The sequence below is a fragment of the Tupaia chinensis genome, unplaced genomic scaffold (assembly GCF_000334495.1).
Source record: "Tupaia chinensis unplaced genomic scaffold, TupChi_1.0 Scaffold143921_1, whole genome shotgun sequence".
Lineage (NCBI taxonomy): Eukaryota > Metazoa > Chordata > Mammalia > Scandentia > Tupaiidae > Tupaia > Tupaia belangeri.
The window spans coordinates 933,248-956,442 of record NW_006203772.1 but is presented as its reverse complement, the minus strand read 5'-3'; the positions used below and the strand labels follow the sequence as shown (position 1 = coordinate 956,442).

General features: G+C 56.0%; 1 protein-coding gene across 8 annotated transcripts in view; it reads left to right on the top strand.

Annotated features, from left to right (window-relative positions):
* Window positions 1–23,195, top strand: part of MYO18A (myosin XVIIIA) — a gene marked incomplete at its 5' end in the record, with an annotated part of 99,852 nt that overhangs the window by 31,446 nt on the left and 45,211 nt on the right. For 4 of the 8 annotated variants that reach the window (XM_027767120.1, XM_027767117.1, XM_027767119.1 and 1 more), the window contains 8 exon segments: window positions 18,423–18,510; window positions 18,713–18,819; window positions 18,936–19,112; window positions 19,962–20,175; window positions 20,440–20,582; window positions 21,183–21,283; window positions 22,028–22,091; window positions 22,263–22,407. In XM_027767120.1, the coding sequence (XP_027622921.1) occupies window positions 18,423–18,510; window positions 18,713–18,819; window positions 18,936–19,112; window positions 19,962–20,175; window positions 20,440–20,582; window positions 21,183–21,283; window positions 22,028–22,091; window positions 22,263–22,407 (1,039 nt within the window). 8 annotated transcript variants of the gene reach the window in all.

The following is a 23,195-nucleotide window of genomic DNA, read 5'->3' as shown; positions in this document are numbered from 1 at the left end:
CTGGCCATGCGGGTGAGTGTCCCTCTGAACCCCCATCCCGGAAATGTCCCTCCTGCCGTTTCCTCATTTAGGAAGGGAGGGACCTTTCTGTTATTTCCCCAGATGCAGCTGAAGTAGGTAGGGCGTGGGTGGAGCTGCCATTGGGAAGAGAATTACCCAGCCCCCCACTCACCCACAGCCTCAAAACCCCTCAGAAGCAGGGACAGGGTGGCGCTGTCTTCTAAACCTCAGCATCCTGGGACTGCATCTGCTCCCCCCCAGGCTGTGACACGCCCTCCCCACCAACCATTAGTGCTTTGGGGCCCATGCTCCAGGACCCAAAACCTCTGGAGGTCTCCCCCCTGCTTTGTGTTGCCAGCGTAGTCCTCTCCCCACTCTTGCTCCTGGCTAGACAGTGGAGAGGGGCTCGGGAGGGGATGGCCCCTGGAGCTGTGGGATCCCTCCTTGTCACTGTGCCAGGGCAGACCTAGCATGACCTTCTCCATTTGTGTTCATGGGACCCCGGGAAGAGGCTCAGATGGCCTCTCAGGGGTGCCCTGTCTGTAAGTCTCTTTTTTTAGCAGAAATTACTCCAGAGAAGTAAGTTCCTTAAAAAAGCAAGTGAGGAGAGACGTCGCTGCCTCCTAGTCCTTTCGCTCCCCCCACGCCACCCCTCCCAGCCACCGAGGGTGAGGTTTTCAGTTGTGTCAGCAGTTGGCGAGTGTGGGCTGGCTTGGTGCGGAGATGGGTCAGGAGCCCAAGATGTGCTTGTGAGCATTTGTAGCTCTGCGCCCGGAGGGAGGCTCCCCTGTCCCAACCCCACACTGGCGCCAATGTTGGGGTGTGTGTGGGAGGGGTGAAGGCAGAAAGGGCAGAGGAAGCATCTCCCCCGGAAAGAGGTGTGCTTCCTAGCCCAGCTTACTCCCCACCCTAGCCCACCCCAGGCCATCAACATAAGTACAGTGTCAGAGTGCCCTGCAGAGGGCCAGTGCGCATCCCCAGGGACCAGGGACGCATCCCCAGGGACCAGGGACCGGAGGCCCCCCGCAGGTCTGCCTGTTGGAGGAGGAAACCCGGGTCCTTTTGCAACAGCAGTGGCAGCAGGAAGCCATTCCCCTGCACCTGCTTCCTCAGGCTGGCAGCAGTGACAGGCAGGCACTTGCTTTCTGTCCCGCCCTGGGGCAGGGAAGAGATCTGGCTGGAAGCTGGACTGAAAGGGCCAGGGTGTCCCTGCCACGCTCTTCTCCCCCACCTCCTCTGCTGGCATTGTGGCCTTCAAGCCTTTTCCTGCAGAACTCCTCTTCTTCTCAAGCAGCTCTGTGTGAGGTGTTCAGGTCTTGGTGGAGGGGAGTTCTGTGGAAACCAATCCCCTGCTTTCTATAGCAGCCGCTGTGCAGGCACCTGGTGCCGGGAAAGGGCAGCAGTGCAGGTGGGCCTAGGGAGGTGGGCAGGGCTTGCCTTCATCTCTCTAAGTGAGCCGTGGAGCCTCTGGCCAAAGGACAGCCCTGGCTACGAGGCCCAGATCGGCCACTTGCTGCTCCGAGGCCTAGGGCAACTCATTCGACTTTCTGAGCCTCGTTTGTGAAGTAGGAATCGTACCAGTGTCTATTTCAGAGATATCGTGAGGGTCAGGTGAGATAATACGTGAAAAAGATTCAGCACAGTACCTGGCACATGGTAAATAAAGATGAGCTGTTGTTATTATTTTTAAGGTTTTCATCTAGGGTGCGTGCACTTTCCGGAGAGGGAAAGTGAGAAATTACCTCTAGGGGGATGGCCACGCTGCAATCCCTTCTCCTCCATTCTCCTCCTAGGATATTGGACATGCACACATGTGTGCCCAGCATGATTTTCAAGCCGCCATGTCTGGAACTCGGAGCCTCTGGCCAAAGGACAGCCCTGGCTACGAGGCCCAGATCGGCCACTTGCTGCTCCGAGGCCTAGGGCAACTCATTCGACTTTCTGAGCCTCGTTTGTGAAGTAGGAATCGTACCAGTGTCTATTTCAGAGATATCGTGAGGGTCAGGTGAGATAATACGTGAAAAAGATTCAGCACAGTACCTGGCACATGGTAAATAAAGATGAGCTGTTGTTATTATTTTTAAGGTTTTCATCTAGGGTGCGTGCACTTTCCGGAGAGGGAAAGTGAGAAATTACCTCTAGGGGGATGGCCACGCTGCAATCCCTTCTCCTCCATTCTCCTCCTAGGATATTGGACATGCACACATGTGTGCCCAGCATGATTTTCAAGCCGCCATGTCTGGGACTCCAACTGTGGTTGGCTATGTGGGGGAGTCCAGCGCCTTAACCACCATGCCACCTGCTGGCCCCTATTATTACTATGATTTCTTTCTGTGAGGTTGAGACTAGCAGGGAGAGGGGTTCCTGGGAGCATCCCTGTGTGCTTCAGAAAGGGAAAGGAGAGAGAGGAGAGAATGCTGTGCCCTCTCCCCACTCCTCAGAATGAGAAGCCTGGCAGGAGGAGACTGGGAGGTTATCTCTCCCACAGGCTCTGTCCTGGCTCCCCCAGGGCACTCTCTCTCAGGGCTGCCTGCCACTCCTGCGGACTTGCAATACGCAGGGACACTCGGACCTCCAACCATTTGTCCAGGATGGGTGTTCCAGCCCAAGGAGCTGCCTGGGGGTAAAATGATTCAACGGGAGGCATTTGTGTCCCCATTCCTGTGAGGGACACAGGGTGTTAAGCTGTGAGAGGGTGGTCCCTGTTGGTGCTCTGGAGGGTAGAATCCAGCCCAGCCCTGCACCCTGGGGGTCAGAAGCTTTGGGGGCTGGAGGAGTATGCATATTTCTTAGAACGCCCCTGTTTGAGAACAAAGGCTTTCAGCTATTATCTCCTTTGCGTTTTCTTTTTTATTTAGCCATCTTTACAATAAAATAAGCAGTAAGTAACAACTACACACCAGAATAAATACCAAGTGTCTCTATGATGTCTAATTCAGACAATTTACAAGATTATTACAATCACTGTTCACATACTATCTAGATTCTAGTTGTTTTGACTGATGTTATTTTATGTGGTGTTTCCTTCCGAATGGCTACATTGTCCATGCGTTTGTCAGTTTAAATGGCAATACGACAGTGTTGTACCGAAGCGCCTTAGTTTACCTAACGGTTCCCTAATTCTCGGCATTTGGGTTGTTTCCAACTTGGAGCTATTACAGAGAGTGCATCTCTAAAACTCATTGCTTAGGTTTGGGGTTTTTCTGAGTCAACTTATTGGTCATTTCTGAAGACAGGATGAATAGGCCAAAGGATGATGCATTTTGTAACTATTGTTTTTCGTAAAGAGCAACTAAGCAATTTCAAAGGGTCCCTGCCCTCTGCTCAAACCCAAGGTACTGAGCTTTGCTATTTATTGTCGCTGGCTTGCGAGATTATGCCTCCCTTGTTTGTACCGTCCCTGGGGATCAGGGTAGGCAAGAGTTATTCTCTGCAGTTTGCCACTGGACGAGACCAGATGGGAGTAAGAGGTTTGCGCAAAGAACCCCCATGCTAGCACTGTCATGGGGCAAACCCAAGGTACCGAGCTTTGCTATCTATTTATTGTCGCTGGCTTGCGAGATTATGCCTCCCTTGTTTGTACCATCCCTGGGAATCAGGGTAGGCCGTTTGTCACTGGACGAGACCAGATGGGAGTAAGAGGTTTGCGCCAAGAACCCCCATGCTAGTGCTGTCAGGGGGCAAACTTTTCTTGAGTGCCTACGGTACGCCAGGTCAGACGGAGTCCTGCCCATGAGATCAGAGTCCGGGGAATGGCAGGCGCACAGATAGCTCACCAGGATCCATCCTGGACGTGATCCTAGCTCTGCCATTACGGGTTGTGGCTCCCAACAACTTACTTCCTCTCTCTCCTTATTAGAGAGTGGAGTGCAGCAGGTGGTGTCAAGGATAAGGTGCTGGAGCCCAGTGCTTTGTCTCCTGGGCCCAGTGGCTTGAAAATCACACGAGGCAGTGTGTGTGCACACCCCAAGTCCTGAGAAGAGATTGCAGTGTGGCTATCCCTCCCGGGGTCGATTCTCACTTTCCTATTCTCTGTCTCACTCTGGCAAGTACACACACCCGATGATAGCAATGTGAAAAGTGGGCGTTGTGAGGATTGAATGAGCAGTCGATTTGAAGTGCCTGCCCCTAGGCCTGGCAGCTGGTAAGAGTTCAGGGTGGTTCCTGTCTCTTCCCTTCCCCCAAGGAAGTGCCACAGAGCAGGGAGTTGCTCAGAGTCCCAGAAAGCGGCAGGATCTTGGTGGGGCCCACGCCGCAATCCCCTTTTCCTCCACTTCTGCTTCCCATCAGGATCCTGGGCACACTCACATGTGCCCATGTGTTTTCTGATTTGGGTATTTGAACACTAGTAAACGCTGCACTATCCACCCATGCTTTAGCTTGACCCAGATCTCCTCAACCTCAAGGCTGTAGATGTGTGTCAACCAGATTCGGCTGCGAAGGATGACTCAGCCCTTCTGACATCTGCTTGATGTACCAGATTTGGGCCACCGAGCAAACAGCACGGGCTTTGGAGTCAGACCAGCTTGGGTTCAAATCTAGGTCCACTGTTTACGAACTTTATGACTGAATCCATTTCTGAATCTTTTTCCTTATTGGGAAAATGAGAATAATAGTAATATTCATGTCATGAGATTGTGTTTTATGTTAGAAAATATAGGTTAAGGGACCAGCAGGTGGTGTGGTGGTTAAGGTACTGCATTCCCATGTGGCCAACCATGATTCAAGTTCCAAACCCAGAGGCATGAAAATCACACTGGGATGTGTGCATGCACATCCAAAGTCCTGAGAGGATAATAGAGGACAAGGGATTGTGGCATGGCCATCCCCCGGGGAGTGGTTTCTCACTTTCCCTCTCTCTGTCTCTCTCCAGTGAATGCACATCCCCTATATCTATACATCTATATATCCACCCACACACACATATATATGCTAAATACCTTGCACAGGCTCATTCTGTTATATCCATTCTGTATTCAGTAATTAGTTTTAGAAATGTCCAAAATCTTTAGCAAGGGGACTGGGTCAGGAAGAGAAGCTTTGACAACCTTGCTCTCAGTGCCATCGGTCCCCAACTTTGGGGGTGACAGTAGCAAAAACATTGCCACCACCTTTGGTACCTGATTGCCTTACTGGTCCTGTGTTAGGTAAAGATAGATTACTCTTTTTCTTTTTCCTAAAGGGTATGTACACTCACCAGAGAGGAACAGCGCGGGGGAGGAGGGAGAAAGCACCCCTCAGTGGGGCGTGGTCCCAATCCCTTCTCGTTTCCCCTTCTTTCAGGGTTTTGGGCATGTACACAGATGTGCCTGGAGTGTTTCTCAAACTGCCAGGGCTAGGATTCACACCATGTGGGATCTGGCTGCCCTAACCACTAGACCAAAGGCCAGCCTTATCTTGCTCTTGTTCCTAAGCACATCTCAGTTAAAAATCCAGTGATGAGGTTGGGCCAGCAGGTGGCATGGAGGTTAAGGCAGCTGGATCCCATACGACTGACTCTGGTTAGAGTTCCAGACCCAGCAGCTTGAAAATCACACAGGGCGCATGTGTTTAGGTGCCCAAAATCCCAAGAGGAGAATGGAGGAGAAGGAATTACAAAGTGGCCCTCCCGCCTTGTTATTTCTCACTCCCCTACTCACTCTCTGTCTCTCCAGTGAGCATCATACACATCCCATATCAAAAACTAAAATTAAAAAAAAAAATCCATTGATGAGGAAGAGAGAGAAAATATCCAAGAAATTCTGCACAAAGCTACAGAGAGGCTTTCCTTTTGGGAGAACACCATATTTGTGCCCAGAGAGATGCTCACAGGAACAGCTGACGTAAAGGAACAGGCCAGGTGTCAATGATCTGCTGTCCTCACAGCCTGGACCTATGGGACCTCCTTGAACAAGTAGGAAAACTTGAATAAGACATCAAAAACCAAATCAGACAAACCAACTTAGTCTCTAGCATATTAACTGAATAATAAAACTGAAGTCAACAAGGCCAATTAAAAATAATTGAAAAAAATGATCTGATTTTAAACCGTTAATTAATTCATTGTAAGTAGTCAGAGGATAAAGCAGTTCTTCAACTCCACTGAGCTGAACTGGTTCTTTGGGTGAAGCCTCTCCCTAGGCTGAGGCAGATCCTGACTGTCAATTTTCAGGAGGGCTAGCCCTGGTTTCTAACTCACCTTGACAGTTCTCTAGGCCTTGAACCGGAAGCTAACTGTATTGCAGGTGGGAGGCCAAGTTGCTGGGGTCCTGAAGCAGCTTTCTTAATCTCCCTCCTGGGTCACAGACCAGCACCTTTGGTTTACTGTATTAAGGGCTTGAATGTCTCTCCCCACCCAGACACTCAGGGTGCCAGACCAGGAAAGGACCTGAGCAGTTGGCTAGACTAGTCTCACCCTTAATTCTACAGAGAGGCCCAGAGAGGTGCAGCAGCTGCAAGGGTAGGAAGTTCTGTGTTCTGGACCCGTCTTGCTTCACTTGCCTCCAATAGTTTTCTCTTCCTTCCATCTGTGACTTTTGGCCTTTACTCCATCTCTCCTTTCCCCTTGTCGCCCACATGGTTTGTCCCAGCAGGTCCTGGCCTTTAGGAAGACTCCGAGTCCCTGAGAGACCCTGGCCCCCCATTCCTTCTCTGACCCAGGGTGCAGGCTACCTTCGGCACCATGGCCTTTTCATCAAGGTTCGCCTTCTGGGAGCAAAAGGAAAGTTGCATTTCAGAAATCTTCCTGTTTTCCCTATGTGCTCGGCATGGTGTGTCTGCAGGCAGAGACTGGCTTGTGGGAGGGGGAGCTTTGGAGGCTGGAGAGGGATCGTGGCATGTGTGTGTCCTGGGGGTGGGGACTGGGGCCCCTGCTCTGAGTCATGCTCCTCCCCAGCTCCATTGCTGGTAAGTTGAGCTGCCTTTTGTCCCCCTGGTGCTCCTCCAAGTTAACCCCTCCACACCCTTTCCAATGACCTGCTGCTTTGAGCCACCTTGGCAATGGCTTCAGCTTTGAGGACTCTGGTCTCTGTGAGTCTGGGGGCTCTTGGGGGTAGAAAGAGAAGGCATCAAGTTGGGGAATAGGGCCTCTTGGCCTCCGGGGTCCAGAAGGTGATTCAGGCTGCAGACTGGGGCGTGCCTTTGTGTGTGTGCACAGTCCCCAGCTGGGCAATGACCTACGACAGCCAGCGCTTGGGTGGGGGAGGGGACAGTGAGTCAGCCTGAGGCTAAATCCAGAGCTGAGCTCAGAGCTTCTGGGGGCAACCAGTGTTTTCCCCAAGGCCTTTCCTTGAGCCAGACATTTGGGGGTCTCAAACTCAAGCCACTAGAGGGAGGACCGATGGAGAGCTGGTGAAGGTCATGGAGTGGACTTGGGATTGGGGCCTGAGCCCACACTAACAACACTGTGTGCAGTAATGAGTGTCAGTGTGGTGTGCGGTCACTCGCCTCCTCTAACCCGTGTGCCCAGGAGCTAATGCATGGTGTGATCCTCGGGCTGGGCTGGGCTGGGCTGGGCTGGGGTGGGTGAGTGAGAGCCTTTACCGGTGCAGACCTGGTTCTGCCCCTGCCCTTTATTCCCTAGCCACCAGCCCCTCCCCGCCCACTGTTGTCCCACTTTCTGAAGTAGTAGGGGCCACTCTGCTGAATATTTACCATTTTCTCCCTGTCCGTGGAAATGTGAACTAACTTTGAAGATTGAGCCCATTGCAAATAGCTCTGTGGACAAGACACAGCTCAAAAGCTGCAGCAGCAGTCACGCTGGCCAGTGCCCCAGGCGCTGCTAATTGGAGCTCATAATTAGCCACGGACTCTGGTTAAAAAAGAACCCTCCCAAGTGGATATTGTAAGAGGTTCTGGATGTTTCTCAGGATCTTCTCCATTAAGGAATTAAGGACTTCTCCCAGGCTCCCACCTACATTGTACCGGGAAGAAAGGCCTGCTGAGGCTGGGTCGGGCTGGTGACAGGCCTGCGTTTTTCCTGTAGTGCTAGGTGGCCTGGGAAAAGAAGAGAAATGAAACCCACTGGGATGGGCAGAACTTCTGTAGGGAGTGTCTGGGAGAGGAGAAAAACCCTACCAAACCTGAGGCCTGGCCCCTCTGAGTCTGTGCTAACCAGTGTCAGAGCTTCCACATGATCTGTCCTTTCACCAGACACTTTATGGTGTCTGCTGTCTCCCTGCCCCTGCCCCTCCCCTCTGACTCAAGCCAGCCCCCCAGGCTCTAGCGCAAACCCTGGCTCCTTTCAGGCTCCTTTCCTTCCTCCACATCCCACCCCTGACTGTGGGGTTCCCTCCCTCAGCTGCATGGTTGGCAGTTTTGTGGATCTGAGGTTGGGAAACAATCTCCTGAATCCCTGCCTCTGCCCCACTTCCTGCCTCCAGCCAGACCTCAGCTATCTGGCTGGGAGGGTGCTCAGGCTCTGAGCTGGCAGGGCGGGAGGTGGACAAGACCTAGAAGCAAGCCAGAGCAAGCCAGATAGGGGACACCATTCACCCTACATTGAGTCCTGCTGGCCCAGCAAGTACCCACACCAGGCTTGTTCCCTTCTCCTCAGTCACTAGATCGGGAGCCTTTTGTTCAAACCACATCTTATCTGAGCTGCAAAGGACTTTTGTAGTTTTGCTCAAGTTGAATGAGGTGGATCATTTTTTTTTAAGAATTACTTTATTGGGAACCAGCAGTTAACGTAATGGCTATGTCGCTGGACTCCCACATAGTCGACCGTGGTTCGCGTCCCAGACCTGTGGCTTAAAACTCACACCGGGCGCATGTGCATACGTGCCCAAGATCCCGAGAAGAGAATGGAGAAGAAGGAATTGTGGCGTGAGCATCCCCCCGGGGGGTGATTTCTCGCTTTCTGTCTCTCTGTCTCTCTCTGTCTGGCTGGGGAGCGCACACGCCCTATAGCGAAAAACCTCTCAAGAAAAAAAAAATTATTTAACTTTATGTATTTATTTTAATTTGACCAGAGAGGGACAGAGAGAGAGAGAGAGCAAACGACCAGGTCTGAGACTCGAACCACAGTTGGCCATGTGGGAGTCCAGTGTCCTCAACCACCATGCTACCTGGTGGCTCCAAATTAGGTGGATCTTTCTATCCACCCATGAAACCATGGCCATCATGTCCATGAGTGGATCTCTTTTGACAACCCAAGGGGCAAAAGCTACTCACTGAGAGAAGGGAACTTAGCTTTTGCCCCACAGAGACTCTTTCTTCTTGAGGTTGTCACTGAACAGTGCCATCCCAGGATTGGCAAGCCCAGGTCCCCAGCCCCAGCACTTCTGAAGACTCAGGAGCTCTGCTCTCAGGGAGACAGAGGCCTTTGGATCTTCATCCCCATCCCGTAGTGCTGGCCCTCTTGGCCTGGCCCGCCAGTGACTTCTTTGTCTGCTCCCTCAGGTTAAAGAGGAGGACAAAACTCTGCCAAAGCCTGGCCCTCCTGGCAAGGAGGAAGGGGCTGTAAGTGCTTCTCCAGGCTCCCTGCATGTGTGTGTCGGGGGGTGGGGCTTGCCCCTGCACCACTAGCCCTAGACTAGCTTGTGAGATGGTTCCTGGAGTACCAGGGACGGCAGGGGCCCTTCCTGTGTGGCACAGTTTGGGGGACTGCCAGGGAACAGGCAGAGAGCACCTATGGGATGCCAGCCTGGGGTGCCCGAAGAGTTGGGAAGGCCAGGGACCTCACACTAGCCCCTTACCCAGCCCCCTTTGGTTGCCTTCCTTTAGTTCTGGCTTCCTGAGCCCTCTGGGTCAGAGAGGCTTGGGTGGGCAAACCCTTAGGTCGGGGAGCATCCATTGAGAGCTCAGCTGTTGGGACTCTTCAGCCTGCTCTGGGTGACACAAGACAAGGGCATGAGAGGGATTTCATTGCAGCTGCTGCTGTCTCTTCCGAGGCCCCATCAGCTGTGTGGCACAGGGGACCTGCAAGCAGGCTCCAGCTGCCCACTGCCCCAGCCCCCACCACCTTGGGATAGAGACCTCGATTAAAGCTGGATCCTTTCCAGGCAGGCGGGGAGAGATACCCCCTGAGTAGCCAGGTCCAGACATGCGTGGTTGGGAGAGCGCTGCTGTTAGCTCGGGGTGGGGGTGTCTAGGGCTCTGGGGCAGAGCAGTCACAAGCAGGCCATCTCCAGATGGTGCCTGCCGTGGCTCCCACACCTCCTTGGGCCATTCAGCTAGCCAGGTATCGTGACTTCCACCTGTCCGTCTGCCATCCTGTAAGCCCCGCCTGTGACGGCAAGCGGTTGTGCTTGGGATGTATGAGGGAGGGGCCTCAGAGTAGCTTTATTTGTTTTATAAAATGACCTGTAACGTGCGGAGAGAGCACCCGGCATGTCGTAAGGACCGTGGGAGTGTGGGCAATTACCATCGTCATCATCTACTTCTCCAGTTGGTGGGGGGGGGAGGACAGCCACAAGAGGAGGGGCAGGGGTTGGACCCAGCCGCTAGGGCCACCAGCCAGCTCCACAGTGCCCTGGCACAACGTTGAGTACTCCCGACCTAAGAGGCTGAGGAGGAGACACTGTTAAGCCTCTCCTCTCTCCACCCCTGCAGCAGAGCCACCCTGTGGCCGAGGCCTGGACTGTCTGTGCCAGACGTGGTGCAGCCGCTCCAGGTACAGCAGAGGTTAAGCTCCCAGGTGCCCCCGAGCACCTTCCTGTGTCCAAACAGGCCTGGGCAGCAGACATTCACAGAGCCTGGGACACTCTAGGACCACACTTTGGCAAACAAGGCCTTGAGCACAACTTGGTTAGAGAGGGTACCCTGCCTGGCCAGCAGGGGCCCCCGTGACTTTGCCCCCGCCCCAGGCAATGTCGCTGGCTTTGCAGGATGATCTGCACCCAGGCATTAGCCAGCCCGGCCTTCCAGTAACGATTCCCACTAGTATATGGAGGCAGGTGGGCGCACCAGGTGGACCGTGCCAGCCTACTCCAGTTGGCTGCTGGGTGTCCGGACGCTGAGAGGACAGCCGGACGAGAGGCTCCGCTCTCGGCAGAGTGGAGCTGTGATTGCTTGAGGGATTAACCCTCTGTGGGCTGTAGCGGGCCCCTCTTCTTCCCAGCGTTCCACACACACACTCCAGAAACTAAGCGGTGTCCAAAGCCTCAAGAGGCTGACAGGAGGAGACTGCAGAGACTGGCAGGAAGGAGGCTGAAGTGGAACCTGGCCAGCTGGTTCCACAGCCCTTCCGTGTAGGTGAGGTGTGGACCGTGGCCATAGGCCGGAGAAGCTGGGGCAGGAAGCTCTGAGGGGCCAGAAAGAGCTCCCTGACTATTGTTTTCCTCACGATGGGCAAACTCTAGGTCTGACTGTCTAGAAAACTGTGTGATGGAGGGACGAGGAGGGATGAGGGGCTGTGAGTCAGGTCTAGGACCTGTGGTAGGCCCAGCGGTAGGACCTGCTCTTCGGCCTGGCTGTGCTCCTTCTCTGCTGCGTGTGGGCTGTGAGGGAGCAGGCTCGCCTGGACTGGGACTTGGTTGCTGCCCCAATATCAAGTTAGTAACTCCGTGGCATTTCACAGGGCCCTGAGCACCCTGTGCTGGCATCTCACCCCAGCCAGCCTGGGGGTAGGCAGCAGGTGACAGCAGCACCTGACTGTGCTTCCAGGGAAAGAAAAGCCAAACTCTTAGGTACAGTACGCCCTCCGGAGGGTGGAGAGGACTCCTCAGGTAGCCTCCTCTCCCGGAGTTCAGATGTCCGGTGGATGAATGGAAGATCTGTGCCAGGGCAGGAAGTCACCTCCTCTCCCTTCCTCGGCATGGGGCGGGCAGGGGTGCTGGGCTGGATGCTAATGTCTACCTGTGTCTGTGTGACCGTAGCTAGAGGGCAGCTCAAAGGACGGCAGTGGCCCATCTAAGAGTCCTCAGCCTCCCACCAGCCCGATTCCCTCAGAGGCCTCCCAGAGAGCCAGGAGCCCTGCGTCTGCACCTGCCATGAACGGCCTGGGGACTGCCTCAGCAGAAGGCCCAAGTGAGGAGGCCCAGGGCCTGTCCCGGAAGCGGGTGGCGAATGCAGTGAGGAAGGTGGTGAGCAAAGTGCTGCCTGGTGAGGAGCCTGGGAGTGCCAAGGAACCTCCAGGCAGAGGGATCAAGTCCCCTGAGCACCCGGCTCGGGGCAAGAAGGGAGAAAAGGCAGCCTGTGGTCCCAAACCACCACCACCCCCTCCACCTCCCCCTGCTCCACCTAAGCCTGAAGCAAAGAAGGAGGCAGCCAAGGATGACCTGTCCGTGGGCTTGCGGAGCCTCATGTCGCGGGGCAGAGGCAAGGACCACAAGCCCCGCGGTAAGCAGTCTCCTGTGAAGGCGGAAAAGCCCTCCAGCCAGGAGCCAGGCTCCTTGGGGAAGCCAGGCTCCCCAGGGATGGGAGACTCCCCAGAGAAATCAGGATCCCCAGCCAAGCCCGAAAGCCCACACAAGCAGTGTTCTCCAGCCCCACCAGAAGAGTCTGCGGGCCCAGGCTCTGTTGGCCCGAAGTTGAACCTCGCCGGAGAGCAGCAGTCCAAGTCCCCAGCCCCTGGCGTGCAGCAGGAGGTACCCGAGTGTGTCACTAACCTCCCATGCCCCTCACCACTCTCGTTCGGGGGCCAGGCCCTCCCGCTGCAGCCTTTTGCAAGCCACCCCGAACCCTGCATGACTGAGAGGCCAGGCCCAGGGTCACGTGCCCCAGACTAGCAGGGCTGCATGGCTTTCCCAACTGAGTACCAGAACCTGTGGTGGCCTGGGCCCTGGCCTGGCCACTGGGCTGAGAGCCACTAACCAGCATGCAGCCTGGCCTGGCCCCCTACTACACTGTACCAGTTTGAGGCCCAGGCCCCCCAAATCAAGAAAGTCTGAACCAATCAGTGCTAAGCACGAAGAATGTTTTCTCGGGTTGGGTCTGCTGCGCTTGCATCCCTCGCCACCACCCCTGCGGGACCTAAGTGAGGTCCCACCTTAGTGCATCCATCTCTCAAGGGGAGATAGTGCAGGCCCCTAATCCTGTCTCTGAAGCCCTTGGGGCCAGAGCATTTTAGAAGTAAGTCATTTTTATATTTTAGAATGTCATACAATAAACATAATGAATGGCAACCTGTAACAAACACATGAGTATTTCCAAAGCAAAATCCTATACATGTTCGCACTGCAGGGGGATAGAAGATAAACGGGTTTTACCCAGCCCAATAATTAAGAAGAAACCCTTTAGGCCCAGCTGCAGTGGTGTGTGCTGCTAAGATTCTACCTCTAGGGTCTGGGACTACATGGGAGGCCCGGGTGCCATTCCTGTCCAGCCTGAAGGCCAGGCATGCTGGGGTGTACCTGCGATCCCAGCTCAGGAGGCCCTGGTAGAAGGATCGCCACGGGGTGGTCTGAGAGTCTGTTGGATTTGGGAATTTAAAACTAAGGGATACTAGTTGCTTTGATGGGTTGCTGTGAAGATTAGAAGTGATCCAGGTTATGCTCCAAGCCTGGCCCCTGGCACGATGAGTGCCATACGGAGTAGTGATGATAGCGATGCTGGCGACATCTTTATTAAGGTCATCACTGCCCTCCTCAGGCCTGGCTGGCCTGTCCCCTCTAGCCTCAGGACTCTAGAGCAGCAGTGCCTGGTGGCATATGGTCATAGTGGGCCTCTTTAGGTGCAGGGATGGCCCTATTTTCCCAGAGAGTACTCTCTGGCTGGGGCAGGAGGCTGGGAGGCTTGAGGAGGGCCAAAGACGGTCAGTCCAGACCCTTCCCCTGCGTGGCTGAGCCTTGAGTTGGGACAGTTCCCTTCAAGCGTCCCCATTTTGTGGACCCTGCTGAGACCTCGGAGGGTGCCACCCCTGCCTCCCTGTGCTCTGCAGGCTCCTCTTGACTAGAAGGAAAGGGGTCAGAAAGCCGGGGCACAGCCTGGGATCCAGAGCCCCGAGAGCCCGCCTTGCTCCCTGCTCTTCCTGGGCACGGAAGCAATTAGAAACGCCAGCAGCAGCTTTACCCGCCTGCCCTGGCCCACTCTGTGACGCAAGGAAGAGCCCGTTCCTGGCACCCAGGCAGCACCTGGCAGGGCATTTTGGCCCGAGTGAACCTCAGTCCCTCAGGAGGACCTCTGAGTAGCCCTGCTCCTGGCCTGTCACCTTCCGCTCTGGCCCCAGGGCCCCTCCTTGCACTAGGGCACTGCTGGGGGCTGACATGCCCTGACCTGGAGTTATTCCCCATCACCTGGGTCTGGGCCAGGAGCCAGGGCAAATAGGTTAACAGACCGCTGGGCTCAAGGTTAGAACAGTGGGAGACATAACCCCAGGACCCCCAGGTATCTGCTTTTATTCCTCATCTGATTGTTTAGAAACTCAGATTGGCGCCTGACTTGTCTGCTCAACTCTTCCTCACGGGTCCCAGTGGCTTCCTGGCTGGGGGCTTTGCATGCTGTACCCCACAGTTCCTGGGCCAGGACTGATAGCAGTTTAACCTTTAGGCAGGAGCTGCCCCTGAGGTCCAGCTGACCCCTGCGGAAGAGGCCCACCAGCGGCTTGAGAGGATCTTCACAGCTTCTGTAATGCCCCCTCTCCCATGTGGGCCCCAGTCCTTGGCCTTCCTCTTGCTGAGGCTGGTGGTTGGCGCATGCACACGTGTGTGTGTCTGTGTGAGGAGGAGGAGTGTTGGCCGGGGTGGCCCGTGGGCCCTCACACTGGCCTCCCATGGGGGAGACGAGGGACAGGCTCTGCAGATGGTTGTATCTCAGAACCTAGAGCCCTGTGCACTTCGGACAGGCCTCTCTTGGCTGGGGATCCAGTCCCCCTCTCTGGCCTCATCCTCCTGCCTTGAGGATGCATCTCACTGCAGAACCTGCTGGGTGGCAAGGCATGGAGCTGACACCCCCAATTTTACTGCCTGGCTCTTCAGACCTGGGTGTGTGTGGGGGTGCTATTGACTCCCAGCCCATTTCTAACAGGCAACGACCAGCCCATGGCCGATCCCCCTCTTCCCAGAAAGGTTTTTGCCTTTGAATAACCAGCCAAAGACAGAGGTCAAGACTGGCCACAGGCTGGGCCCACACTTTGGCTCTTGGGCGGTTGGCAGGTGGCCCCAGGCGGGTCTGGGTGGGGACATATCTCTGCTCGCCATGGGTCAGTGTACCTGGGAGAGGTGGGATTAGGACAGAGGTAGACTGGGGTTTGAGGGAGCAGTCCTAGACTTGGGGCTGTTGGTGGCCTTGTCCTGTAAAAGGTGACAGCTCTGAAAGACAGCCTTGGCATGGGGATGTGTTTGGAGGCAAGAGACAACTCTGCTGGTGTCAGTGGTGACAGAGGAGCTAGGCTAAGTGATGCCTTGGAGATAAGTCAGGAGGCTCCTGGGGGCCCAGGCCATGGGTGTGGTGAGCTGGCCTGCTGGACACACAGAAGAGGGAGCCTCATTCAGAGTGGACCGGATGACCTACTCAGGCAAGACTGTGGCTAGAGGCAGAGTGGCAGACTCCTGCCAGGCCACGGGTCCAAGTCTGAGGGTAACAAGTGTCTCTGCCCCTTCCTGGTCCGGCCTCGCCCTGGGAGCGTGCACATTACCTGGCCAGGACAGTTCCCCGGCACTGAGCACCTGTACCTGGGGCAGCCAGAGGGTGCTGGCCCACCAGGCCCAGGGGTGAGTGCTGGAGGGCACATGCCAATGGTCTGCTTGTCCGTCACCCTCTTCTCTCTCTCTCTTTGCTTGCTGCTGGCAGCTGGACCCTGAGGCCGCCTCTCCTGCCCACAGCCAGGTAGGGTGCTCCTGCTCCACTCAGGAGCCCTCCACTTCCTCCGGGGACCACCCACCGCCCCTGGCCTGTACCTGGGCTGGCGTCTGTGCTCGGGCCTCCTGCTGGAGTGTAAGGCCTCCTTCCCCTTCAGGCTCCCACCCTGTGTCTGGGGGGGTCCCGGGGAGGCCATGCCAGGAGCCTGAGGTGTATAGCTCCGTGCCAGGCCCTTGGGGCACATCTGGGCCGAGTGTCACTGTGCAGGTTTGGCCTCCGTGGCCCTTGGTTCTCAGCCAGGACCCCGAGGGCCTGGTGGAGTTCTAGGTTTCAGCTCTGCTCACTCTGGGTAGAGAAAGGGAAGTGGCTAGATCTCTACCCTGGCCCCATCCCAAGTCCGCAGCCCAGACGATCTCAGTCTTCATTCTTTGTCTCCACCTCCTGGCCGATATGAGAACCTCATTGCAGATTAGCACTAAAGGAGTGAGTTATAGATGACCCTAGAATGTCATCTTCTTTATTAGTCCCTAAATACCTGGCCTGCAGAAAATGCCCATTCAAGACAAAGGTCTCAGGGGCCAACAGGTGGCATGGTGGTTAAGGCACTGGACTCCCACACAGATAACCACAGTTCAAGTCCCAGACTGGGTGGCTTGCTTTCTCATTTTCCCCTCTCAATCTCTCTGGTGAGTGCACGTGCCCTATAGCAAATTAAAAAATGATAATAACAAATATTTTTAAAAATAGTTATAAAAAAGATAAATTTTTTACCTGCCTCACATGCTTTTAAAAATGAAAAAAACATTATAATGATATTTTTTATTAAGTAACAGTTCTTTAAGTGTAAACAACCAAACTTTTGTAATGTCCTCCCTTAACAAATCAAAGCATTTGTGGCCCCATAGTGATCATCTTATTTAAAGGAAATAGTCCTTGGGGCCAGCAAGTGGCATGGTAGTTAAAGGTGCAGGATTCCCACATGGCCGACTGTGGTTCAAGTCCCAGACCTGGCGGTTTGCTTTCTCGCTGTCCCTTCCTCTCTCTGTCTCTATCTGGTCAAATTAAACAAACAAGAAAAACAAAACAAACAAAATGGAATTAATTAAATAAGTAATTCTTTTTTTAGGGGGAAGAAAAAGGAAGTAGGTCTGTGAGACCCGGAGACCAGGGGTCACTGATGGAGCCCTGTCTCAAGCTAGAAAAAGTAATCCATAGCTCATGGAAGAAGTTTCTCTGAAGCCACAGTCCAGCCTGGGGTAGACCCTAGATCTCCTTTTCTTTCTTCTTTTTTTAAACATTTATTTATTTATCTATTTATTTGTTGTGATTTTCAAGCCTTTGGGTCTAGGACTTGAACTATACAGTCAGCCATGTGGGAATCCAGTGCTTTAACCACCATGCCACCTGCTGGCCTCAGATCTTTTTTCATTCACCTCTAAAGATTATGTTAAAATATGCACTTTTTAAAAAAGAATTATTTATTTTATTCATTATTATTATTTTAAATTTGACCAGAAGTGAGCAAGAGAGAGAGAGAAAGGGAAAGTGACAAAGCAAGTCACCAGGTCCAGGACTCGAACTGCAGTTTGCCATGTGGGAGTCCAGTGCCTTCACTACCACACTACCTGCCAACTCCAAAATATGCATTATGTTCTCTTTTCCTTTCCTGATCCCTTGCCTGGGGGTCACCATCACAAAGCAGTGTCTGTGCCCGAGCCTCAGGTCTCGTGAGAAGACACCATGGGTGGAATTCTCAGATCCTAATTGTACCTCACATCTGGGATCCTTGAGAGTGGGGACCCTGAGGGTTGGCCCATGACTCCGGGGTGAGCAACCTCCCACCAGGAGCCTCCGAATGACCTTGCTCCACATGACAAACGGAGCATGATAGGCTGTGAGAGCTGGGGCCCCTCCTGCATTCTCCTTTGGGGTGCCAGGCTTGATAGCCCCATGCCCTGACAGAGCCTGTGGTGCTTATTTCTGATTGGTGGCCAGCTGGGGCCTCTGTGACTCTCACCCCTTTACGTGCCCGTCCGAGTGGCACAGGAGTCTCTTGTTTGACAGAGCAGGGCTGTCCCTGCCCCATACCTCTGGCCACGCTGCCCTGTGCCCTTGAGTGGCACACACTAGGTTTGTGCAACCCTTCTCTGACCATGACATAGAGGAGGAGTGGAGAAGTCGGCATGTGTCCCCGGGCACTGTCCCTCTGCCCAGGTGCATGTCCTCTGGAGGAGAAAGCCAGGGCTGAGGCCAGCCTCATTGTACACTATGGAGTCCTAGGTCAACACTTCTTGGTCGAGAGGAAATGCCTTCCCCAGCCAGGTGAAGGGGGCTGTCATTTGGCTGAAAGGAGAAGCTGGGTATGACAGGTTCCTGTTGCTGTGGCCAGGGCAAAGGAGCTTGGGCTCAGGATATGGGTCCTACAGGGAGGAAGGGGCAGAGAGCAGCTAGAGGGAGAGTCCGGGGTGTGCTTTCCTGGACGTGTGCTCCCATGTCTCTGTCCCTCCAGACCCTCCATGCTGGGATGGCCCTGGTCTCTCTGTCCTTTTCCTCAGGGCTCCTCAGAACCACCATACTCCTGGCTTCCTCACCCTATTCCCCTGACACCTCTGACGTTCCTGCATTCTGTGTCTGCCACCCAACTGTCCCTGTGCCCGGTGGCTCACCCTGAAGCCCTTCCCCTCACTCGCAACCTCTCTCCTGCAGCCCTTGCTGTGGCATCTTCCAGAGCAGGGCCTGACTCTGTTCCTCCCACCCTCTGACAGGCGAAGACAGAAGAGCAGATTGCAGCCGAGGAGGCCTGGTATGAGACAGAGAAGGTGTGGCTGGTCCATAAGGATGGCTTCTCGCTGGGTGAGTCTCGGGAGGTCGGGGTGCGCGTATCTGGGGCTCCGGTCTCAGGCTGGGCAGTGGGGTGCCTCCTGGGTCTGGTGGGGGCCAGGTGGCGAGCCAGCAGAGCCTGTGATTGGAGGGCTGAGGCAGGACTGTGACGGGCCCAAACAGGGTAGCAAAGTCTTCCCAGGCCCATGTCCATCTGCGTGTCCCTGCCCTGCAGCCAGTCAGCTCAGATCAGAGGAGCTCCGCTTACCCGAGGGGAAGGTGCGCGTGAAGCTAGACCATGACGGAGCCATCCTGGATGTGGACGAGGATGACGTAGAGAAGGTTTGCGGGAGGCCAGCAGAGCACCTGGGTGGCGGGCTGAGCAGGGCAGGCCTGTCCTCTGGCAGCGGAGGCAGGGTGTGCATCTTCAGTGTCCGCCTGCCTGTCCTCTCACTCAGGCTAACGCTCCCTCCTGTGATCGTCTGGAAGACCTGGCCTCGCTGGTGTACCTCAATGAGTCCAGCGTCCTGCACACACTGCGCCAGCGCTACGGCGCCAGCCTGCTACACACATATGCTGGCCCCAGCCTGCTGGTCCTCAGCCCCCGGGGGGCACCCGCTGTGTACTCTGAGAAGGTGCAGCACCCTCTGCTACCGCGGGGACTCGGGGAGCCACCCCCTCATCAGCCACCCCTCTTCCCTGGCTCTCTGTCCTTCCCCTCTGCAGCCCACTGGGCTCCTCTCACAGTTGACCTTAGGAAGAGGAATCATTTCAAGGGATGGGGGACAGAGAACCCTTCCTGCAACCTTGAGTGGAACCCAGGACTTGGCTAGTGTCTGCACTTCCATGTGCGACCTCTGGGCATCCCTGGAATGGAAATCCAGGAAGAGCGGGCTGAGCAGGGCAGGCCTGTCCTCTGGCAGCAGAGGCAGGGTGTGCATCTTCAGTGTCCGCCTGCCTGTCCTCTCACTCAGGCTAACGCTCCTTCCTGTGATCGTCTGGAAGACCTGGCCTCGCTGGTGTACCTCAATGAGTCCAGCGTCCTGCACACACTGCGCCAGCGCTACGGCGCCAGCCTGCTACACACATATGCTGGCCCCAGCCTGCTGGTCCTCAGCCCCCGGGTGGCACCCGCTGTGTACTCTGAGAAGGTGCAGCACCCTCTGCTACCGCGTGGACTCGGGGAGCCACCCCCTCATCAGCCACCCCTCTTCCCTGGCTCTCTGTCCTTCCCCTCTGCAGCCCACTGGGCTCCTCTCACAGTTGACCTTAGGAAGAGGAATCATTTCAAGGGATGGGGGGACAGAGAACCCTCCCTGCAACCTTGAGTGGAACCCAGGACTTGGCTAGTGTCTGCACTTCCATGTGCGACCTCTGGGCATCCCTGGAATGGAAATCCAGGAAGACAGGGACCTTGGGGAAGGGGGTCTGGACAAGTCCGGCTCAGAGCCAACCCCTTCCCCTCCATTGCTTTCCCATCCAAGGTAATGCACATGTTCAAGGGGTGTCGGCGGGAAGACATGGCACCTCACATCTACGCAGTGGCCCAGACCGCGTACAGGGCAATGCTGATGAGCCGGCAGGACCAGTCCATCATCCTCCTGGGTGGCAGTGGCAGTGGCAAGACCACCAGCTGCCAGCATCTGGTGCAGTACCTGGCCACCATCGCGGGCACCAGTGGGAACAAGGTGTTTTCAGGTGAGGCGGGGACAGCTAGGAGACCAAGAGCTGGGGAAGGAGGTGTGAGGGAACCCCCCTTGTACCAGCTCTTTTTCTCCTGGCCTCTTCATCCCTCAGATCCCCTCTGGCCCTGGGCACTCCTGGACTGAGTGGCCCTAAACCTTCAGGCCACAGGGGACTAGGCATGGGCTGGGCCTCTGGGTTTGCCGGGGCCTCTGGAGCCTACGGCTGGGGTACGCTGCCCCTCGCTGGCTCCCTGACGTGCAGGGCCTGTGTTTGCAGTGGAGAAATGGCAGGCTCTGTACACCGTCCTAGAAGCCTTTGGGAACAGCCCCACCATCATGAACGGCAATGCCACCCGCTTCTCCCAGATCCTCTCCTTGGACTTCGACCAAGCTGGCCAGGTGGCCTCAGCCTCCATTCAGGTGAGGGGGCCCTGGGCAGTGGGAGATGGGCACCTCATTTTAGGTCCTAGCTATCAGGCTCTCTCTCGTGGCTCGTCCTCCTGGATTCTGCCCCAAGAAAATGGGCCTGCCCCACTTGGAGGCTTTGCCATTCTGTCCTCCTTGCTTCCTGCCCTGGATGAGGCCTGGCTATGCTTTCTGCCTCCTCCTGCAGTCCCAGGGCTGTCCCCACCCTTTGGCTGCAGCCCCAGCTGAGTGCCCACTCTCTAGATGCAAGCTCAGGGGCTTCTCCTAGGCTGATTTCACCCAGCAGAGGACTGGCTTGCCAGGGAGTGAGGCCACCCAAGGCTGCTTCTCTCCCAAGCTAAATAGCTCAGCACAAGCTTCCATCTCCCCGGAAGGCTGGTACTGGTGACTGGGCAGGCGGCAGGGCCCTCTCCAGGAGCTGAGCCCACCTTCCTCTTTGACCCTGAGCTGATCTGACCTCTGACTTTGCACCTTGGGATCAGATGCAGCCGCTGTTCCCAGGGCCTGGGGAATCATGGGCTGACTTCTTTCTGGCTTGGATAGGAGAAACTTGACCAGGCACCCCCACCCCCACTCCTCCATCCTGTACCACAGACAATGCTTCTGGAGAAGCTGCGCGTGGCTCGACGCCCAGCCGGTGAGGCCACGTTCAACATCTTCTACTACCTGCTGGCCTGTGGGGACAGCACTCTCAGGTGAGACGGGGCAGAGGGTGCACTGAGAGTGCTCTGGACTCCGGTCCCCTTGATAAAGGCACCCGGCGTGCCTGCTGTGTGCGAGGCTCTGACAGCGCGATGAACAAGACACGGCCCCGGCTGTCCCTGTCAGTATCTCCCGGCCCCGGTACTGTTGCCTTGCTGGGTGGGAGGGACACACCAGCCCTCAGGGTTCCTGGGCTGAGCAGATCTCTGTTCCCATGAAGCCCGGTCTGGAGAGGACAGCTCACTGGGGCTAGTGACCAGCCTGCATTCGCACAGCCGGTGGGCGGGGAGTCCACGCGGGACCCAAAGCCCCACCTTTCACAGGCCCTCTGAGCGGGCCCTCCCTGTCCCAGGCTGGCGCCTCTGCCATGCTCTTTGTGTTAGACCTTCAGGCTTGCTGTCTGTTCACGGAAGTGGGGTAAATAAGGCCGTGCAGGCCGTCCTCCCCTTCAGCTCTCCTGGGAGCTGAGGACAGTCTGTCCTGGCTGGACTCACCCTTCACGTTGGTCCCCTGCTCCTTCCAGGGGCCTGGCTGGACCATTTTACCAGGCCATCTCTGGCGACCTGTGCTAGGGAGGCTGGTGCTGTTATCAGGCACCCAGTCCCGTGAGGAGGGGCGGCAGCCACTGGCCGTGCAGTAGGTGAAGCAGACACTCTGAGTCCGGAGGCCGAGTCTGTGCCCTGGGAGGGGGATGGCGTGGGGAACAGGCGCTGCGCTGATGCCTCGTGTGCCCCTAGGACAGAGCTCCACTTGAACCACTTAGCAGAGAACAGCGTGTTTGGGATTGTGCCACTGGCTAAGGTGAGGGGCCTGTGGGGGCCGGGCGGGCAGCCCTGGGGTTGGGGTAGGAGACGCCTCAGCTGGCCTGTGGTGCCCTGTGGGGGTAGAATAGCAGGAACCCAGCTCCCCGAGGGCGCGGCAGCACAAGGGCATTCTGGGAGGTCCATGTCCACGTGCCCCTGTATCCCTCAGCCCGAGGAGAAGCAGAAGGCGGCCCAGCAGTTCAGTAAGCTGCAGGCAGCCATGAAGGTGCTGGGCATCTCCCCGGATGAACAGAAGGCCTGCTGGCTCATCCTGGCTGCCATCTACCACCTGGGGGCTGCAGGAGCCACCAAAGGTAACCTGCAGTGGGTCCCGCAGCCTGACTTGTCACTTGGGAGAGGTCACAGGGCCCTGTCCCACCCCGTTTGTTCTCGCTCAGCACACTCAGCCTCTCAGTCCTCCCCGCCTCAGAGCAGAAGGCCGCATAGTCAGCCGCTGATGCCTGAGGCCAGGACTTAGCTGGCAGTGACTGGGGACACCAAGGAGCAGGGAGAACTAGGGGTTCGGAGCCCGAGGGGCGAGAAGTGCACAAACTCCCAGGCCCCTGGAATAACTCTCCTTCTTGTTCCCTTCCTGACAGAGGCCCCCGAGGAGCAAGAGGGTAACTGACCTTGGCCCCACGCTGGGGCATAGGGGCCATCTCCCCTGGTCTTGGTGCTTATCCTGGGGTCTCTCTGGGGGCTGGGCTTGGTCTACCACAATGGAGGGGACTGGTCCAAAGGGAAGCCCGAGGGTGAGGGCAGAAGGGGAGCCTGCTGGCTGTGGGGCTTCTCTGAGTCCCAGGAATAGCTGCTTCTGTTTCGCATCCAAATACTGGGACCTCTCAGGATGCTCTGTGAGGCTTAGATGGTGCAGAACGGGCTTGCTGCCCTGGGCTCCCTGAGGCCAGTTTCCCCCACCCCAGGCTCCACTGGTTTTTGGCTGTCTCTTCCTCTTGCACGTCAAGGTGGAGGCCACGAGGGGGCAGCAGGCACCGTGGCAATGAATGGGCTGCAGCTTCAGCACTGGTGCTTGGGGGCTTGTGAATGGCTGGGGCTGGCCTGGCAATTCGAGTACCTCTCTACCCCTTTCTCCTCCCATGTA